The 21,376-nt window shown below is 45.4% G+C and overlaps 1 protein-coding gene across 3 annotated transcripts in view; it reads left to right on the forward strand.

The window, feature by feature from the left end:
- The window catches only part of STAB2 (stabilin 2), a 175,571-nt gene that overhangs the window by 127,912 nt on the left and 26,283 nt on the right, over positions 1 to 21,376 (forward strand). For all 3 annotated transcript variants that reach the window (XM_047742543.1, XM_047742544.1, XM_047742545.1), the window contains 14 exons: positions 142 to 261; positions 1,387 to 1,434; positions 2,750 to 2,833; positions 4,085 to 4,231; positions 4,963 to 5,103; positions 6,316 to 6,375; positions 7,801 to 7,977; positions 9,316 to 9,405; positions 11,775 to 11,921; positions 13,226 to 13,282; positions 14,439 to 14,565; positions 16,261 to 16,410; positions 18,116 to 18,220; positions 19,481 to 19,588. In XM_047742543.1, coding sequence (XP_047598499.1) covers positions 142 to 261; positions 1,387 to 1,434; positions 2,750 to 2,833; positions 4,085 to 4,231; positions 4,963 to 5,103; positions 6,316 to 6,375; positions 7,801 to 7,977; positions 9,316 to 9,405; positions 11,775 to 11,921; positions 13,226 to 13,282; positions 14,439 to 14,565; positions 16,261 to 16,410; positions 18,116 to 18,220; positions 19,481 to 19,588 — 1,561 coding nt within the window. The remainder of the gene's footprint in view (positions 1 to 141; positions 262 to 1,386; positions 1,435 to 2,749; positions 2,834 to 4,084; positions 4,232 to 4,962; positions 5,104 to 6,315; positions 6,376 to 7,800; positions 7,978 to 9,315; positions 9,406 to 11,774; positions 11,922 to 13,225; positions 13,283 to 14,438; positions 14,566 to 16,260; positions 16,411 to 18,115; positions 18,221 to 19,480; positions 19,589 to 21,376) is intronic.

The raw sequence follows: 21,376 nt of genomic DNA on the forward strand, positions 1-21,376 counted from the left end.
AAGGGGCAAATCATGCAAACAAGTCAGTTAGAGAGTGAATAAAAAAATAAATTTCAATACAGAATTGCTTGGTAAATATTGGCAGAGCTGGCAAACAAACTGGTCTGACTCCTATCCCCCACCCCTCGGAAATTTTACCAGAAAAATGGCGGCTGTAGTGAATTTGCTATCTGCAATCACACTGGGCTGGAAGAAAGGACATGTACTTGCAAGCCCAACTACATCGGGGATGGGTTTACCTGCCGTGGCAACATCTACCAGGTAAGGAAAGGCGTATTTCCATAAAGTAAACCCCACGTCCCTCACTGCACCAAGGATCCAGGTTACCCAAGGAAGGTGCAAGAGTTTTGTAACTCGTAAAACTACAAAAATGGGAAAGACTGTTCTTATACAAACTGGCAATGAGAAGGGATTTTATCTACCCAATTCTCAGATCGATGGTTCTAGAGTCAAAGCACCTGGGTTTGAAATCAACTCTGCCAATTAAAAATGTGACACTGGGCAATAACTTCACTCTCTAAGCATCAGCGTTCTAATCCATAAAAAAAAAAAATACTAATGGCACCAAGCCCATCAAGTTGTCGTAGAAATAATGTATGCAACAGGCATGGAGCACAGAGTGACTCCAAGGCATTACCATGATGTGGGTTTCTGCTGGAGCCTATGGGTGTGTCCACATGCACAAGCAACTCTGCCAGGCATAGCAGACAAGGCAGTGTAACGCTTGCAGATTTATAAAGTGAATGTTCTGGGGGCTCCTGGTGGCTCAGTGGGTTAAAGCCTCTGCCTTCAGCTTAGGTCATGATGCCAGGGTTCTGGGATTGAGCCCCACATCGGGCTCTCTGCTCAGAGAGAGCCTGCTTCCCTTCCTCTCTCTCTCTCTGCCAGCCTCTCTGCCTGCCTCTCTGCCTGCTTGTGTTCCCTGTCAAATAAATAAAATCTAAAAAATAATAATAAAATAAAATAAAGTGAACGTTCTGTTATTTGGCTTAAAGAGAGACTAGAGCATTCTGGCTAATCAAATATTCCTGTTAATGGGGAAATGAAATCTGCCTTAAACCCATAACTGTGTTTTTTTTTTTTTAAAGATTTGAACTTTTAAAAATGCTCCTATAGCTCCACTGCTTCTGGAAATAGCTGAAACTTTCTTTGATAAATCAGACAGTGACTCCAGAGAGATTTTAGAACTCACAGCATGTCCCTGTAGTCGTTCTGAACATCAGTACAAGCCTGTAGATGGGGGCTGAAAAAGGCCCATCAAGGCAAATTTCCAACTGAAAGTATAGTAGAGACTCAACCTTAGAGCAATTGACCTGTGACAACCTGGGATGGTTCTTGCATATAATCCCAGACATGAAGTGGCCCTGCCCTGTCTTTGTTTTCCAGGAGCTTCCCAGGAACCCAAAAACATCCCAGTACTTCTTCCAGTTGCTGGTAAGAACATGTGTGTCTGTCTCTAACTGTAGGAAGTTGTCTCCAGCCAGATGTGGGGAAACTGTAGCTTCTGGAGCTGGTGAAGGGAGAAGACAGTCTGGGGATGTGGATTTCTGAGATAGGGTCCCTGCTGGTCATTCGTGGACTTCTCAGCCCTCAGGTGGGCAGCAGGAGTAGAACCAACACCCCCTGGCCCAGTCGATACACAAGAATGCAGTGTGTGCAAAAACTGGAAGAAGGAAGCATTACTGGGGCAACCAACTCTTTGGGTGAAAATATTAAATTAGATCTCTATGCACATCATACCTCAGAATAAGTTCCAGATATATTGAAAAATGAAAGAAAAATCTAAACAAAGAAAATCATTAAACCCAGAAGAAAATATCAGTAGCCATAAGACCTTAGCATTGGCAAGAAGACAATTAGAAAAGCTAAGTCATTCATCTTATTACTTACATTTGTATTATGTAGTAATAATAATAATATATTAAGTATAATATAATAAATTATTATAAATTATTTATATAATAAATTATACTATATATACTATTTATATAATAAATTATACTATATATTTGTTTATGTTATTTTATATATTTATATATTATGTTTATATGAAAATAAAATATATAAACATAATATATAACATTTATATTATATTATTATTTATATTTATATTATGTTTATATACTAAATTATAAATAATATAGAAATAATATAATAAAGTAATATATTAATCTAATAACAAAAATAAATTATATAAAATATTTGTATATAGAAAGACACTGGAAAAGAATACCTAAAAATAATGGGTGACTTCTAGGCAGTGGGAATATGGGTGATTATTTCCTTCTTTATGCTGTATTTTCAAGTCTTTAATACAATAAGCACTTGTTATTTTTATAACCATGTAAAAATAAACATTATTTCAATGACAAAGAATGAGAATGAATTTGGGGTACCTGGCTGGCTCAGTCGGTTAAGCATCTGACTCTTGATTTCAGCTCAAGTCTCAGGGCTGTGAGATCGAGCCCCACATCAGGCTCTGCCCTCCATGGGGAGTCTGCTTGAGATTTGCTCTCTCCCTTTCACTCTGCCCTTCCCCTCCCCCACTCATATGCTCTTTCTTTCTAAATAAATTAATTAAAATTTTTTTTAAAAAAGAATCTGAGTGACTTTGAATCTGAGAATAAAACACAGATCACCCAATTCGGTTTTCCCTCCGCTCTGCCACCATCAACTCTCTCTGCTATTTGTTTGAAGCACACCCCTCGATATTTATGTTAACGAGGTGGTCCTGCTTTCCTTCCCACAGGAGCACTCTGTGCGAGACCTGAGTGGTCCAGGCCCCTTCACCGTCTTTGCACCTTTATCTGCAGCCTTTGATGAGGAACCTCAGGTAAGCATGAAATTCTCGGCAAGCCCAAGAGGTTTAGGACTGGAACCCAGTCTCTGGGTGTCACCCTGGAACCAACACTGGAGACATTTCTGGGCAGGAGATTTAGGATCAACTAGAGCTGATCAGCAATGGAATGAGCTGCCTCTCAGCATGCAGACCCCTACAAAGGGACAGAATTTAAGTGGATTTGGGGTACAATGACCAGAGGTCCACTAAAAAACATTCCTGAATAGGGAAGGAGGTTGGAAAGATCAACAATTCTTAAATGATCCAAACCTTCCATGGACCCTCCCCACCAAAAATAATAATAATAATGCTGGGTGAAAGGAATTTAAATGTCTTTTTTCTTGCAGACCTTATCAGAGACTTTACTGTTCTAACATTCACTAGGACTCTTCATGCTGGATTATCCATTAACATATAAAAATGTAGCAAACATTTATTAAGTGTCCCAGACACTGTTTCTAGTACATGGCCTAGATTAATTCATTAAGTGTTCACAACAACCGTGTCAGTTGGGTGCTATTACCCCATTTTACAGTACACAACATTGGCAGAAGTAACTTTCCCAAAGCCATATGACTAGCAAGTAGTGGAGCAAGGACTCAATCATAACTCCAGAGCCTACGTCCTTCACTATGCACACTGCCTCAATGCATATATTTTAGACACCAGTAAAGCAGAGGTACAAAAGTACTTTCTGAAAGATGTTGACTTTTGATAATTTTTCTCTAAAAAGCATCAAAAGAGAGATCATGAAACAATGAGAACCTTGTGGGCCTTTTATTATTTTTTATGCTTTTTATTTAATGGTTAATATTGTTTGTGTTTTGATTTACACATGGAAAAGTATCATGATTTTTCCATATTAAAAGTTTAAATTTGGCCCAAGTACCTCTCCAAGGGGGGCAGGTGCTATGAAGCATTTCCCAGCATTTTTCACAAGAAAAGTCTTTTTTCAAGTAGCGTCTCACAGAACTTAGGGTCCCTGCCACATGTGTTGTGAAATGCTGGGCCTGGGGAACTCCAAGCTCCCTTCCATGCTGAGAATCTATGTTGGAAGCAGGAAAGAAATGAGGGCCACTTTCTCCCTCTTGTCTGAACAGCCTGTACCCTGTAACCCTGACCACCAGCCAGCCCTGACTGCCTCCTTCCCAGTCTGGGTGGGGAGAGTGGCCCCGGGGAGGGCCTGGAGGAGGGGAGAGCAAAGGCTCCTGGCTCTGGCTGGAATGCTCCCATCTTCTATTACAGATTAAAGACTGGGACAAACAGGGTTTCATGCCCCAGGTTCTTCGCTATCATGTGATTGCCTGCCACCAGCTGCTTCTAGAAAACCTGAAGTTGATCCCAAATGCAACTTCTCTCCAAGGGGAGTCCATTGTCATCTCTGTCTCTGAGGTAAGAGAGGCCACCCACCAGGTGGACATCAGGAAGACGCCCATCTTTCTTAGGCCTTCTCTCTTCTCTTCTTTACAGTAATGATAGTAATAACAACTAACACATGTTGAGTGATGCCAGTTTCCCAATTCTATATGCAAATTTCCCAATTTACAAATTAGGAAACCGAACTCAGAGAAGTTAAGTAACCTGTCCAAGGTCACACAGCAAGTAAATATTCGAGCTGGAACTGAAACTCAGAGATTCAAGCAGTCATCAGAACTGCTTTTGGTCAGGAGCGGGACAGGGATGAAAACTGTTGACCAGAGTTGGCCACGCCAGTCCCCTCACTCCCCAGAGAAACAAATGGTGACTGTAAAATCCATTGCCATTGCCGAGAGAAACCAGTGTGTGGTGGAGGCAGGAGGTGGTATAGAGGACCCATGTTAAAAAGGAAGCAACTCTATCTGCTTGTTATTTCATGATTGAGAATCACAGTGAAATGACCGTTGTGGTTGGTTAGCTGCTATTAACTTTGCAGGTGAGGCTACAGGGTCGCCTCCGCTTTCTTTTTATAATCATGATGAATAAATGGGTTCAAGGAACATAAGACTCTCAGATTTTGCCCACAGCTCTACTTAAACATTCACTTTCACGACAATTTAGCATGTTAATAGAGCTTTCGGAAAGAAGTAATTTTGTGTCTGTTTCTCTTGGTGCTCATTTCTTTTTTTCTTTTTTTTTAATTTCAGGACACGGTGTATATAAATAATAAGGCTAAGATCATATCCAGTGATATCATCAATACCAATGGAATCATCCACATCATAGACAAATTACTGTCTCCCCAAAACTTGCTTTTCACCCCCAAAGATGCCTCTGGAAGGATTGTGGTGGGTGAACTCATTGTCATACTCTCAGCACATGGTAACTCATAATAATCATAATTATCACAATTCTGATTTTAAGGTATCATTTTGAAATGGTTTCATTTTGTTGCTTCAATCTCAAGCTACTATTATTAAAAGCCTAGTGAATATGATTCCAGTAAGAAGTAAATAGATAAAAGTCTAATTTAAATAGATAAATAGATTTTATGAGTTTTTCTTTAGTTTCCACAAGAACAGCTTGTCTTACATAGACTTGGAAGATGGAGAAATTACATAAATGGATGAGACACTTGAAAGGTAGAAAGATAGATAGGTATGGGGCTCCTGGGTGGCTCAGTCAGTCAAGCCTACGACTCTTGATTTTGGCTCAGGTCATGATCTCAGGGTCGTGGGGTCGAGCCAGGGCTCCATCGGGCTCTGTGCTCAGGGTGGCCTCTGCTTAAGGATTCTCTCTCTCCCCCCCTCCCTCTCCCCCTGCTCACATGCACGCTCTCTAAAATAAACAAATCTTTTTTTTTTAAAAGATGATAGATAACACTCAAACCAAACTTAGAGTAAAACTCCTTTTCAATTGAAATTCAGTTGAATTCAATTGAAAGAAAAGACAATTTTGAATTTTATTGTTATTTATTAGTATTGGCCAGGATTTTTTATTGCAGACAACAGAACCCACTATACCTAGACAAAAAGGAGATCCTTAAGATATTAAGTTCATCACCAAATCCCTAAGAAAGCCAGAGGGCCAGATGCTACACAGCTGGGAGCAAAGCAGCTCAGGGAGACCTGCAAAGGGAGGAGCTCTGACTTTACCATGGGGCTGTCCTAACCTGTCTCCAGCCTCAGCACCGGCAACATGCAAGTCCGAGCGCAGATGCCTCCACCATCATGCCAGTCAAAGTCTCCCTCCTAGCAGTCACCACCACCTCGTGTTGTTTCCTTCCACCAATAAGTCTGGTAAAAACCCTGTGCTTGCTGGATGTTCTGTAGCCTAGGAGGCTGTAGCTGCGAGGCAGTCTGGGAAAATGAAGTGCATAGCCCCCCAGCCTCTGTAATGCAGATAGGCACAGTACATCGGAGCTGGAGTGGGTACTGATGGGCCAATCCCCAGTTCCTGCTGCATTATCTTACCCTCATTCTATTTGCTTGAGCTTTTGTTAAAGTACTTTGTGAACTGTATGAAGAAAAGTGTCATTGCTATTCTTACTATCTTTGCAGCAAAATCTTACAACAGTAGCAACAAACCATGGCTACACCAAATTCAGCAACCTACTACAGGTAAAGACCTAGGGGATAACCTGCCTAAGGAGTTTGGTGTTTTGGAGGTTTTTTTGTTTTATTTTGTTTTGTTTGGGGTTTGTTGTTGTTATTGTTTTATTTTGTCATTTGGTGTTTTATTTGGGGCACTAGCCAACTGTTGTAGGATCTGTGTCGGGAAGTCCTGATTTTCTATAGAGCAAAGTCATAGCATTCCCACTCCATTCCCCAGATAGCGTAGGGTTTGTATAGCTATACACTGTACATTGGTTGAATTAGAAACTGAAGTATTTGAGGCTAGAGCAAGGGAAAGGAACTAGGATGTGCCGGTCCCTGAACTAGGTGCCTCACATCTGGAATTATGAGATGGGTAAACCATTAAAGAGATGGGCAAACCAAGGTGCAGATATGGAAAATCGATGCCTGTGGCATAAGTAGAAATTGGGCTTAAAACTATATTTTTTTGACTTCAGACACTTTTCCCACCAATGGAACAGAGAAACTTCTTATTCAGATAAAGATTTCAGAGGAGACTCGGGAAGGGATAGGGTCCTCCAAGGTCCCCTCTCCTCCACCTACTCTGAGAAGTCCCAAGAGTGTTCTGAGAACACAGCCGCCATCTCACCTTCCCCACCCCTGTGGCACAGTCTACAAACCTCTGTCCAGTCCAGCAATTTCCAAAATGGTCTGGGGCTCACTCTCAAAACTTTTCAGAAATTTCAGAGATTTCTAGGTGCTCAAAATGAGACTCTCCGGGAAGGTTACAAACAGGAATCTTTGCCGGCTCACCCTAGCCCCAAAACCCTATAGTCACCCTCACACCTGAGCATCTCACCTGGTTGAACACAGGCTTTGTAGCAAGTCAGCAAACCTCTCTGGGGCTTGATAGAAGAGAATAATAAAGCTACTTCATAGGTCTGTTGGAAAAATTACAAGGACTAATGTATATGATGTACACAGGTTATAGAAGGTTCTCAAAATGATTCCTTTCCATTCATTGGATAATTTCTTTTTTGAGTCCATGAGAGCTAAAAATCTTATAAATACATAGGAGTATCTCAATATTGTATAAGTTTCAGTTTTTTAAGTGAAATAGGGGGAAAATGCTAAGGAGGTCTTCCAGAAATTAAAGTATTTGGGCAATATTAACAACAACAACAACAAAAATCTTTATTAAAAGTGCTTTTTCTATTCATTAAAGCCCAGAATTTGACTGTTTTGTAATCTAAGAAAATAAGGTCAGAATGGTTGAGGTGTGATGGGCCTCTAGTTTCAGGCTGTCACCCCTGAACCAGCTGGAGACCCAACAAGTCGCCAGGGAAGACATGAAAGGAAAGTCCCCAACCCCCGCCCTGGGGCGTGGGGGGCTTTGGGTCTTAGAAAGATGCTGTGCCTTGCCCCCTGGCTGGGCTTTGCTGTGCACACACCCGACTCCCTGTGTTTCAGGATGTGGGCTTGCTGGGCGTCATCACTGACCCTATCCACACTCCCGTCACTCTCTTCTGGCCCAGCGACCGAGCCTTGCAAGCCCTACCCACCGAACAACAGGATTTCCTATTTAATCAAGATAACAAGGACAAGCTGAAGGAGTATTTGAAGTTCCACGTGATCCGAGATTCCAAGGTATTTCCTTTGCATACAGATGGGGTCCATTCCAGGAATGGTCAGTGTGTCTCCACCTCTGCGGTGCCAAGGAGACCTGTGCAGCCCCTGCCCCACTCTGTGCTCTGACTAGCCATGGTTAATTGACCCCTGCAGTGTGCCATGCCTGCCCCATTTCCCTGACCAACCCATATATATATTTTTTTTTTTTTCTAACATTAACCGGTACCCAGGAGCATCATTCCTCTGCTGCGCTACAGACTGGCTTTCCTCTTCCCCAGGTCATATGGCAAAAAGGCTGTTGACAACAGTTCCAAGTGTGCCTAGGTGGGCTCATTCTCCTCCATTTCCAAAATTTCCAGGCAAAGGGCTGCTTCAGCCAAATGCATCAGTGGTTCATTCCTGAACGGATCTACTGTGAGGGAAGCAAGATCTTACAGGCACATGGCAGCTGTTGCTGAAATCCTGTAACTTTGCATTCTCAGCTAGAAGCCGTGTCTCTCCGGGAGTGAGTCTGTCTCGGCCAAGAAGGCCAAGGGCCCTAACTTAGGGTAATTCACAGGACCTGTGTTAGTGTCTTGGAGCTACATAATAATGCCCACAAACTGGGTGGCTTGAAACAACAGAAATGTATGCCCTCAGAGGTCTCGTGGCTGGAAAGTCTGAAATCAAGGTGCTGAAAATGTTCCTTCTGGAGGCTCAGACAGAGAACATGTTCTGTGTTTCTCCCCTAGCTTCTGGCGGTTGCTGGAAATCCTTGACATTCCTTGGCTTGTCAATGCATCCCTCCAGTCCCTGCCTCTTTTGTGACATGGCTGTCCTCTCCCTGTGCATTTCTCTATCTCCACATGTCATTCTCCTTTTCTCTCTTCTTCTTCTACGAACACCAGTCATATTGGACCAAGGGCCCACCCAACTCCAGGGTGACCTCCATCTTAACTAATTACCTCTGCAATGACCTTACTTCCAAGTAATGTCACATTCAAAAGTAATGGGGGTCAGGACATCAATAAAACTTTTCAGGGGTCACAGCTTAACCAATAACCACGCCCTGCACCCTTTCCCCAAACCACTGATCCTGTCATTGGCTTCATACACCAGCACAGCATCTGCTGTGGCTGCCCAGCATAGAATGGGCATGGAGGGGTGATTGGAACTGGCCCAGCTGGAGAAGACATTCCCTACAGAAAGAATTTCCTACTTCCTCGAGAGCCTGTGATGAGTCTTCCTTTTGATTACGTCTGCAGTCATTTTAAAGCTGGAAAAACTCCTGTCTGGATTTGGTCTGTTGGCAAAGCTCCTTCAGGTGCTTCTGCAGCCCAGATTTGGTGTATTAACATGTCACCATCGCTCCTACAGATCTTAGCTGTGGATCTCCCCAGGGCCACTGCCTGGAAGACCCTGCAAGGCTCAGAGCTGGGAGTGATGTGCGGAGCTGGCAGTGACATCGTGAGTATACACAACAGTCCCAAACCACTGTCCCCTCACGGGAAGATTCATTTTTCCCTCCAGTGACAGCAAGCTCTTTTCTCTGGCTGCCTTCGGGGGTATTATGCTCAGAGTGAGTATTTAGATATGAAAAACTTGATAAATCCTGCCCCAGCACAAGCCCTGGTAGAGGGTGTTAGGGAGCCCCCCTGACTTTACACTTGCCAGGAGCAGCTCTGGGTTGTTTTGTTTGGTTTGGTTTGGTTTGGTTTGGTTTTGTTTTTGGAGCATTTATTTTGCAGTGTGAGACACTCCGCTGAAGCAGGAAAGCGTACTGTCATTCCTTTGCCTTCCTTCCCAGCCCTACTGCAAACTCACCTCTAGCCCCTTGTCGGCAGTCAGAGCCAGCTCTGAGGTGAATCTATCGAGATCCTCCAACAGAGAGAAAGTTCACAATTTTCACCTTCCCCAGCTAGTTCCCAAACCATATTGCCTCCCTGGAATTCCATACAATGAATGGGTCTGATGGGATAACAGTAGCCACATCCTGTATCCTGCATATCATAGACAACCCAAAATGACAGCAACTTAAATATACAAGGGCTGTATCTTCTCAAAAGAACTCTGGAGGAAGCCAAGCCAGAGCTAGTATGACAGCTCATTGGGGGAGCGTCTTCTGTTTCCTCTGTAGCACGTTTCCACATTTCCAGCCTCAGAATCACGTCAAGTTTCCAGAAGACTGCTGGAGCATGCAGCTCCAACCACCAGGTCCACTTTCTAATACAAAGGAGGAAGGTTTCGGGATGCAGATCCCAGCTGAGTTTTTTCTCTTCAAGGAGCCTTCTTAGAAGTGCCTGATGACATTCTGTTTATTTTTATGACCAGCCAGAATCCCTTTGGTGTTTGCAGTAGAGTTGCATTGAATTTAGAAACTGAATATGAGAAATGTTAGTATCTTTACATTCCAACTTCTAGAAAGTTATCCAGTGTACTTACACTCTTGAGACTGGCTGTACTATTTCCATAGATCAAACTGGACACCTGTTGAAGAAGTATAATAAAAACGTCCACTGCTCATTCTGGGTGCCAATGTAGCTTCCAGAACACTTGGCAATGTATCATTTAGTCTGAGTTTTATAATAACCCTATGCAATGGAATCATTCACCCTAGTGACCTGGTGAAAGCAATCAAACCACAGAGAAGTTCAGTAACTTGCTCACAGTCACACAGCATAGAAGTGGAGGTGGAGGATTTAACCAGTTTTCCTGTGTTCTTGCCACTGAATCACCCTGTGCTCCTCCCATCAATAGATGCTAAGATTTACCTTCCTTTTTTCTCTCACAGAACTTTGTTTTTTTTTTAAATATTTTATTTATTTGACAGACAGAGATCACAAGTAAGCAGAGAGGCAGGCAGAGAGAGGAGGAAGCAGCCTCCCCGTTGAGCAGAGAGCCTGATGTGGGGCTCGATCCCAGGACCCTGGGATCATGACCTGAGCCGAAGGCAGAGGCTTTAACCCACTGAGCCACCCAGGCACCCTTCTCACAGAATGTTCTAAAAGCACATTGATTCCTCCGGGGATAGGTGGAGATATATTCAGCAATTTCCTAGCTGGGTGAACCCTAAGGAAGAAAGTTCTAGAACTGTTGCAAGCAAAGTGAAATAATGTCTCTAAAGCACGATTTAGACAATGCCTAGTACATGTGAAAGAAGAAGTCACCATCATCATTATAGAGTTACAGCCCATCACTTGTATATCCTGAAAAAAAAAGGTTGTGGCTGACTTAGCTAGGAGCTAGCACTAAGTAAAAAATATATATATATCTACATATATTGCACGCCTGCTCAGGAAGTGGCCACATGACCAAAGTGGATCCTGAGCCACAGCCAGGTCAGGCCTGCTCCAGCCCATCACCCTCGCTGCCCCTGCTTCTACTTTGGTGGAGACAGCATGGCCGATGGGCCGCGGGCATGGCTCAGGGGCTGGAAGCCTGGGTAGGCATGCCCACACCACCGCCCACCGACTGCCTGGCCTGAGGCAAGGTACTGAACCTCTCCTGTCTCTGTCTTCTCATCTGTAAACAGGGACCCTAGTAATAGCTGCTATCCTCTAGGTGTTGTGAGGATTAAAGGAGTTTCACAGGCCCAGCACATGGCACTACTCAGCACCTACTACACGCTGGCTCCTTGCTGTATGTATCTAACTTCTATAAGAAAAAATATACATATATGTGTGTGTATATATATATATATATATATATATATATATATATATCTTTTTGAGTCTTGCAGGTAAGGTGCTGCCACCTTCTATAGCCTTAGAAAGAAGAAAAGGCTGAGAAGGATTGTTGACTGTTCTCTCTCTCTCTCTCCCCCATCTCCCTTGCAGGGCGAGCTCTTCCTAAATGACCAAACATGCAGAATTGTGCAGCGAGAACTCTTGTTTGACCTAGGTGTGGCCTATGGCATTGACTGCCTCCTGATTGATCCCACCCTCGGGGGCCGCTGTGACACTTTTGCCACGTACAATTTTTCGGTCAGTCCCCAAAACATACCATAATAGGAGACAGTTGGGGTACAGCCCTCACGACCCAGCATGGACTCTGCCACAAAACCACTCAGGGCTGGTCCTCAGGGAGCCCGGGACCCACGAGATCTGAGGGCCAGATGATGGTGCCCTTCACACTCAGAACCCACAAGCATCTATTTGGCCCCACCCAGGCCTGGCACGTTCCCATTTATCCACCAGCCCACCCGTCCACCCTTTCGCCGTGAAGGAAAGAGTTGCTGGGACTAACTACGTGCCCGTTATCCTACAACAAGCTATTCCTTTTCAAACCCAGCTATCTATTCAGTCATTCACCCATTCATTCAACAAACATTTTTCACTATTCTGCCAGATGGGACCATATAAAATTGCCATATTTGGCAGGATATGATTATAAAAACGGCAGCTTCGTAGGGTTTAACCTAGTATTATATGCCACCCACTCTGCTGTTGAGTTATTCATTCATTCGTTCAACAACGTGGTTGAATGTCTGCCCTGGGCCCTGCTTGTAGGAGGCAATGTCACATTTCACACTCATTCATCTGTCCAGTATCGTGTGTAGGGTACTACCTCGGAGCCAGCCATTTGGCTCCATTCATCTTACCTCTAAAGGAATCCAACATTACAAGTTGCTCAGCAACTCTGTGATGTAGATTTGGAAACTGAGTCTCAAAGAGGGAAGTGGCTCTCATGGCCGTCTGTGATCAGTTGGCTTGGGAACCTGTCAACTGGTAGGGATTCAACAAATATCCCAAGTTCTTGAGACACCAGGCAGCCGGAGTAGGAGATGAAAAAAAAAACAGTTGTCCTTTCTGCCATAGAGGTTGTGGCCTTCTTAACTTCCAGAGTACATCTGCACACCTTTTTGCAGTTAATAGTTTCCATCAGCCATCCCCTGAAGATCAGACAGCAGTAAGAATCATTGTCTCTATCTTGTAGATCAGAAAACTGAGGGTCAAAGAATGTGACAGGCCAAAAGTATCATGCTGGTTTATAGTGGAAGGGGCACTTGTGTGCACATTTCCCACTGGACCAGATGCCTGAAGGACACTGTATAGCAGGGAACTTTTCACCTCAAACAACAAAAGCCAAGGAGTGGAGGGCTAAGACGGATCTTCAGAATTCTCCATGACAAAGTGGCCAGTGTGGTTGCTTTTGCATTCTTGATCACAGCCAGAATCTTAAAATCAAGATTAAGTTCTTGGTCAGCTCACCAAAGCATTAACCAGGGGTATACTCTTGGGTTGCCCAATATTCTTGACTTTTAAGCATTTCTTTTCTTGCATACTAGGGAGATTGTTGGAGCTGCGCCAATACGCCCAGCTGCCCAAGGTGGAGTAAGCCAAAGGTAATTATGAATGCAATGATAATGTTTGGAGCACAGTGTTTGTTCCATTGTCAGACCCCAGTGTTCTGGTGGGTGTGAGTGTGTGTGCATGGGTGTTGTATGGTGGTGTGTTGTCTGCAGGTCAGTTGTATAAATGCAATCAGCATCATTCCTTTAACAACCAGGCATCTTTGCCTCGTTGAGTGCAGGCAACCTGTCAACCCAGTACCCACCTTCCAGGAACTGTCTACAAAACTCATGGGATTGTAGACTTAAAAGGAACTTCAAAGATAATGAGAATTATGCAAATCATAGCTGCAATTTGTTGGCTGCTCTCCCTGTCCCTGGCCGTGTGTTGGGCCCTTTATTTCTGATACATTACCCTCATTGTACCTCTCTTAGGAAGCTATTATTTCTTCCACTTAGGAAAAAAAAAATGTATCTCAGAGAGGGTAAGCATTAGGACAAGACCACAGAGCTAGTAAGGAGCAAAGCTAGAATTAGGGCCCAGAAAGCAACCTAAGAGTAATGGTCAAGCCAATGGAATTTGGAGTCCACGGCCCTGGGATCCAATTCCAGTGGGTAATCTTTGGCTAATTACATCATCTATATGGTTTTTCCTCCGTGAAATGGAGCTAACAACTATTCTGTGTGTGGCTATTAGGAAAAGTACATTTTAAAAAGTACTTTAATAGCACTCATTAAATATTGCTCTTTTACATACCCCAAAGCCAATTTCCTTCTATTCTACTAGTAAAACCTCTAACAAAAACACACCTGCCAAACAAAATGGAACTCATACCTTCCCTACTGATGATTAGGGGACCTTGCCGCAGACACCCCCCACCCTCTCATACCCCCCCCCCCACGATGGAAAGCTCTCTCTCCCCCACTGTCCTCCCAAGAGACTGCACCCTTTGCAAACAGCTCTAAGGATCAGCAAGTCCTTCCTCTTAAGGCTAAGGAGAACCTCTGTGAACTCTAGCTCTGCCCCCTCCCCCATCCATCTGCCTACCTACACACCTAAGAATTCCTTTTCTTAAAAGGGCTCCCGGGCCATGGAGTCCCACTTTCAATTTGGGCAGTACCCAGGACCCTCCACTGGGGGCGGACTAGAGCCAAAGAGCCCAAGTCCGGGCGGTGGAAGGCGGAGGGTTAGTGCGCTTTCTTCCTTTAGGGCGTGAAGCAGAAGTGTCGATACAACATGTCCTTCAAAGGGTACCTGGAAGGCTGCCGGGAGCAGTGCACCATGGTGATACGGCTCCCCAGGTGCTGCAAGGGCTACTTCGGGCGAGACTGTCAGGGTGAGGGCGCCTCTTACCACCTCGCGATTCTGAAAGGATTGGGCCGTCACTGCGCTGTATCTGAAAGTACAGACGCTGTGGAGCAGGGGTGGGGGAGGGGGCGTCGGAATGCATTGCTCCCAGGACCCCCTCCAAGAAAGCATTCTAAAGAGTTGCTTAGCTTTCCTTCCACTTTTCCTTGTCTCATATTTTGTTCTTTACAGAGCTGAGATTCTCCTGTGCCTCGATTGTCATTGTGTTGTAATTTTTGCTCAGCAGGATCGCATCAGACATTTCCCACGGTGCTAGAAACACCGTATTTCATTTCTGATGCTGGCCCAGGATACTGATGAGCACATGAGTTTAAATGCATAGAATTCTACCTTGGCAGGGTGCTGTGCTAATATGAGGTGTGGGGGCCATTGTTTCCTGAAACCCCCCCTGTTATGGGATGTATGACATCACCTCCCTCTCTTACCTCACCAAGAAAGGGCTCCTTGCCAAAGAACATTTGGGCCCATCCTGAAATCTTTGTGTATAGATAGAACTTCTGGCCAATCATAACAAATGCCATGGCACTTCCCATTGACCACACACTGTTTTGATTAAGCACATTTATTGCGTGCTGCTTCCCATGTATAACAACACATTTAAACCTGGCAACAACCTCTAAGAAACAGATTCTATTTTTTCTTTAAAGATTTTACTTATTTGACAGAGAGATCACAAGTAGGCAGAGAGGCAAGCAGAGAGAGGAAGCAGGCTCCCTGCCTAGCAGAGAGCCCGATGCGGGTCTCGATCCCAAGACCCTGAGATCATGACCTGAGCTGAAGGCAGAGGCTTAACTGAGCCGCCCAGGCAGCCCCTAGAAACAGATTCTATTTTTATCCCCATTTTACACATGAGAAAGTTGAGGCAGAGAGAGGATAAGCAGCAGGCCCAAGATCCCACAGAGTGTCCCCAGAAGCTGTGGTTTTAACCACCATGTGTCCTCCATTCACTGTGATCCAGTTGAGAAAATTCTGGGCTGGGAGTACCCATGATCACCCAGTATCCACACTCCATCACTTGAGTGTGCACAAAAATCGGTGTCGTACCTTACATTTGCTCAGTGCCTTATGTTTTCAAAGTGCTCTCAGTTACAGTAAACAATTTTTTTTTAAGATTTTATTTATTTGAGAGAGAGGGAGCACACACATGAGCAGGGGGGAGGGATAAAGGGAAGCAGACTCCCCGCTGAGCAGGAAGCCCAATGAGAGTCTTGATCCCAGGAGCCTGGGATCATGACCTGAGCCGAAGGCAGACACTTAACCAACTGAGCCCTAAGTAATGTATTTGAACCTCAGTCACAGTGTGGTCTCCGTCATCATCATCATCATCACCCTCTTCTAGAGCTAACAGAACTGAAGCTCAAAGAAATTGAGCCCAGATCTGCTCAAATCCAGGCCTCCTAACCCCAAATACAATACACGGTTTAGCCTATTGCTCTGCCACCGTAGAATTCTATCTGATACATTGAAGTTCATGCCCCAGAGGCCACTGGCTTGCCCTAAGCATCCGGTGACATTATGTGGGTGTGTCCCCAGGACCGCTGTCTCTCTGGGATAATGGAGATGAGCCCCGCAGCTGAGGGCCGATCAGACTTACATTACAAAGGTGCTGAGCTGCTCTGGGTCTTGCGAGACTGTTGAGTCACTGCTGTGTCGTCTCTTCCAGCCTGCCCGGGAGGAGCCGATGCCCCCTGCAGTAACCGCGGTGTCTGCCTCGATCAGTACTCAGGCATAGGCGAGTGTAGATGCAACACAGGCTTCAATGGGACGGCGTGTGAGCTGTGCCTGCCGGGGAGATTCGGGCCTGACTGTCAGCGTACGTGGCTCCCACTTCCCCTGCTTTAGCCTGCTGTTCAACTGTGTGCTCCCTGTCCTCGTCCACATCACCTGCCTGAACCAGTAGCATCCTCTTCCCCTCTCTCCCATCCCCTCACCTCCCATCTGCCTGCCTTGACATGCGTTTTCCCTCCCTGGATGTATTCCCAGTTGCCATCCACTGAAAGAGCCCTAGCTCTAGAAGTGAATTCACATCCCTTGCAGCCATCAAGACAAGCTCTGACTGAACAACACTCATTCAGTCATTCAACCAACATGCATTTAGAGTCCTTATTAATATTGACAGCTCATGGTTACAGTTAATGTTTACTAAGCACCTACTATGTGCCCGGCAGGTATGTTTTGTCTCTTACTTAATCCTCACAACTACCCTTCGTGGGAGGTACTGTCATTACACCTACTTACCAGATGTGGAAACTGACACACAAGGGGGCTAAGTGACTTGCTCTAAAGCCAGGAATTGTTCTAAGTTGTAGGGATACAGTGGTGTTGGGAGGGGGCCAAACCCCAACTCTCAAGGAATATATACTTGAAAACAAAGGTAGTTAGTTATAAAGGTATACAGAGAAAGAAGTGGGTGAAGGGAATGGGGAAGGCAGGGAGGCACTATTTTAGAAGACATCTCACACAGGGAATATTTGAGACAAGACTGAAAAGAGGTGGGGGTAGGCATGGGGATCTCCAATGGCAGCTCTGCCCAAAGAAATTTTCAGTCATGATGGATATAGTCTATAACTCTACCATCAGGAATGGGAGCCACTAGCCACATGTGGCTGTTGAGCACTCAAAATGTGTGACTAAGGAACTGATTTATTGTAATTAGTTTAAATTTACATAGCCACATGTAGCAAGGACTACTGTACAGAGCAGTTGCAGACTAGAGGGATGGCTTTTCTAGAAGAGAAATGAGCCAGTGCAAAGGTCCTGAGGCAGAAGTGGGTGTGGCATGCACTGATGGTGGCTGAGCAGAGTGGGCAAAGAGGGAGAGAGGAAGGAAATGAAATCTGAAGGCCACCAGAGACCAGGAAACATAAGAGCTTCCTGGCAGAGATAGCCCTTCATCTATTCTAAGTGTAATGGTGGCCAGTGAAGGACTGTGAATGGAGGAGTGCGCTGAACAGATTAGAAAGGATTGCTGCAGTTGCCCTGAAGAGAAGCTACTGTAGGAAAGCAAGAGCAGAAGCAGGGCCACCTCTGGGGAACTGAAGGCAACAATCCAGGTGAGAGCCGGTAGTGCCTTGGGGCAGGGGTATAGTGCTCAAGGTGGCAAGAAGAGGAAGACTTGGTACGTATCTTGAAGATTTCACTGTTAAATAGATTCTCTGTTAGGAGATCCTATAAGGTTCTCTCCTCTTTCTATTCTGCTACATACCCTATGACGCCCTCTACTTCTGTGTTTATAACACTCACCATCTTTATAATTACATGTTCAAAAGCCAGTTACTCCTGGACTGTAAGCCCCATGAGAGCAGGAACCTTATGTTTTTCACTGTAAGCTCATTGCCTAGTCGTGTCGGCCCCATGATAGCCACAGCCTATGTTCCTTCGAATGAATTAATGAAAACGATGACATAAGCATGATCCTCCCACACTGACAACACAGCCAACAGGTGGCCAGTGAGCTGGCTGATAGGATTTCCATCCCTGATCACTGGTTTCCGATCCCCCTCCAATTTGTTTTACAGCTTGTGGCTGCTCAGCCCACGGACAGTGTGATGATGGCCCCACGGGCTCAGGGCAGTGCTTCTGCGAAACAGGGTGGACTGGCCGCTTCTGCGACACTCAGACAGGTGTGTCCCGGGAGCGGTCAGCTGTCTGCAGCACCGCGCCACCGAGCAGCCTCCCAGAACCTCCAGCTGAGGTTGGGGGCCTGCACGGCACCTGAAAAAAAACAACAAAACGGGTGTTTCCTTTTCCACAAGGAAAAGACGGTTTGGATACATGGCCCCAGGCCTCAGGAGGTTTGGGGACTAGAGGAAAAACTAGCTGAAAAGATTTAACTCAAACCCTTGAAACCAGCACACAGTCCCATGCAATCACAGAAGGACCCAGCTCGGGCAGACAATACAGGGTTGAGCAAGAATGGTCCCGCAAAATCACGGTCCCGGGCGCACACATGTGCCAACAGACGCAGAGTCGTTTCACAGAAAATGCATGGTTCTGTGGAGTCCGGGATCTGAACCCCAGTTCTGCTAGTTGCTAGGTGAATGGCCTGGGATAACCCACCTAGTCCGGGCTTCAGTGCAGTCACCCACAAGAGGAAGGGCCTGATCAACCCTTTGCAGGGGAGGGGCTGTGAGGGTCGGAGATGGTGGTTATAAAGGGCCCCGCATGTCAGACACTAATGAGAGCTGCCATTATCATTGTCAGTCACGATCCTCATCATCATAATCTAGATCCTTCCTGAGCGGCCAGTTTTCTGAGGTGCCCCCGTAGACCCTGAGCCCTGTCTTCTGGTGGAAGGTCTGAGATGTGAAGGTTGAATTATCACTGTGAACCGCTGGGGGCAGGAGGGCATGATTAAGTTCTCCCTATGGGCTTAAACAAACTGCGATTCCAGAATCTCTGAGCTTCCGTTCCCGCACCTCCCCTCCTCCCCTGACCACCCACGGTTCTGAGCTGCCTGTTGACACGGTCACCCCATTCACCCACCAGAGCTCCAGACTTCCCCCAAGCTGAGCAGTGCCCTCAGAAGCCCATGGAATTTCTCCTCCAATCCAGTCATCTCCTTCTGGACCTTATGCCTGTACGGCCAAAGAGCTAATCTGCTGAATTTATCATGGTTGAGGTATAAGGTTTTAACTGATTGCCCATAGAAGTGACATATTATAGTTTAATCTGAATAATAATGTAGAGTTAATGTGTTAATACTACAGAGTAATTCTGGAATCTCAGAATCTCCAGGCTGGGAGGAAACTTAGCAAATCACCCTATCCTCCCACTGGAAGGGGGTACTTCTGAAACAAGGGGATGGGCCAGACAGCGAGTCTCGGTGCCCCCAAGTCATCACACCACAAGTACAGCATGAATGGTGACTTCCTTGTTTGCAGCCTTGCCCCCTGTGTGCACACCTTCTTGTTCTGCTCACGCCACCTGTAAGGAGAACAACACGTGTGAGTGTAACCTGAATTATGAAGGGGACGGAATCACATGCACAGGTAGGTCCTGTTGGTACGTGTGTGAAATAGGGTTGGGCAGGAGCAGAGTAGAACTTGGTCACAGTGGCTAGACTTCATCCTGGCCCTTCCATTCCTGCCTGGGTCATTTTCCCAATACCTACTCTCTCTGTGATTCAGTATCCTAAGTGGGTTTGCTCATGCCTGACCTGCTCACCATCCAGGTCATTGTTCTGAAATCGCTTTGCACACTCAGAATGATGCACCTTATTGTATAGTGTTTTTGTAACTCTATAGGGAATCCAGCCTTCCAAAAAATTTCAGAAAATACCTTACAGTACTAAAAAAACTAGCAGTTACTTTCATCCTTTGGTGAGAATCACTCTGACCGTTGCCATGTCTGTCTTTAAAGTAGTTAAGACATAGGTTCAGCCGTGCAGAGACCCAAAGGGACAGTGGCAAAAACAAGGCAAATGTTTAGATGTTTATTTTTTTTTAAAGATTTTATCCATTCACGTGACAGACAGAGATCACAAGTAGGCAGAGAGGCAGGCAGAGAGAGAGAGAGAGGGAAGCAGGCTCTCCGCTGAGCAGAGAGCCCGATGCCGGGCTCGATCCCAGGACCCCGAGATCATGACCCGAGCCGAAGGCAGAGGCTTTAACCCACTGAGCCACCCAGGCGCCCCTAGATGTTTATTTTTATCTCATATAGTAGTTTGAATGGAGCCATCCAAAACTAACATAACTCTGAAAGGACATCTGGGATCCCAGACTCCTTCTATCTTGTTGCTCTATCATCATTCGCGTCCCTGGCCTGAGCTGGTCATCCGGTACATCCCAGGCAGCAGGATGGAGAAGGGGAAGAAGGAGGCAAACCTCCTTCCCTTTACCTAGAAGTCGGTAAAAATTTTGTCTGTTCTCAGGGCGTAGGCTGGAGGCCCATCACCTGTCATACCTAGTTGCAAAGGAACCTGGGAAATGTAGTCTTCCTTTAGGCAAACACAAGCCCAACTAAAAATTTCTTACTATAGGAAAAGGAGACAACGGATATTGGGAGAAATCTACCAGCCTATGCCTCATGTACTTTCTAACTTCTTTCATGTATAAATATGTAAATAAAGATACATAGTTTCTTTACAGAAGTTAGCTCTTGTTATACCTGCTGTTTTGAAATCTGCCACAAGGCAGTCCAGAAATAGGCCACTTATCAACAATGGCAGCAAAGACCCAGGTTCTGTCTTTCCACTCTACTGTTCTTAGGATGAGGCCTTTTGTCCTCGTGTTTATTCTCTCAAAATTTCAAGTGGCTGCTATGACTCCAGGCAAAACCCAGGCAGGAGAAATCAGATAGCTTTCTAGCTGCTCCTGAGGCTAATGCTCATCTAGTATTGGGTTGAAATTTGGGAGATTATGAAAACAAAGGTCCTAACTGGTAGCACAACACAGTGGGGAAAGTATGAGCTTTGGGCGTCAAACCAAGTAGGGTTTAAGTCCCTGTCCCACCACATTATCACCGGGGGTAAGAGAGTTAAACTCTCTGGGTTTCAGTGTGTTCATCTGTGGAGTGAGGTTAACAATGACCATCTCATGAAGTACTCCAGAGTACAGCAACTCCACATACACACACACACACACACACACACACACACACACACACACACCTGTCCTAACATTAAAAACTCAAACTCATTCAGAAAACTAGCAAAGTGGAGCCTAGAGGTATGTGACAAAGGAGGTCACAGGTGCACAGAGGTCATCAGGCCTGGTCTCAGAGGCTATCAGCCACAGGATTCTAGTGTCCCCAGAGGCCAGCCCAGGGGCTATCGGGAA

This window comes from Lutra lutra, chromosome 8 (assembly GCF_902655055.1).
Source record: "Lutra lutra chromosome 8, mLutLut1.2, whole genome shotgun sequence".
Classification (NCBI taxonomy): domain Eukaryota; kingdom Metazoa; phylum Chordata; class Mammalia; order Carnivora; family Mustelidae; genus Lutra; species Lutra lutra.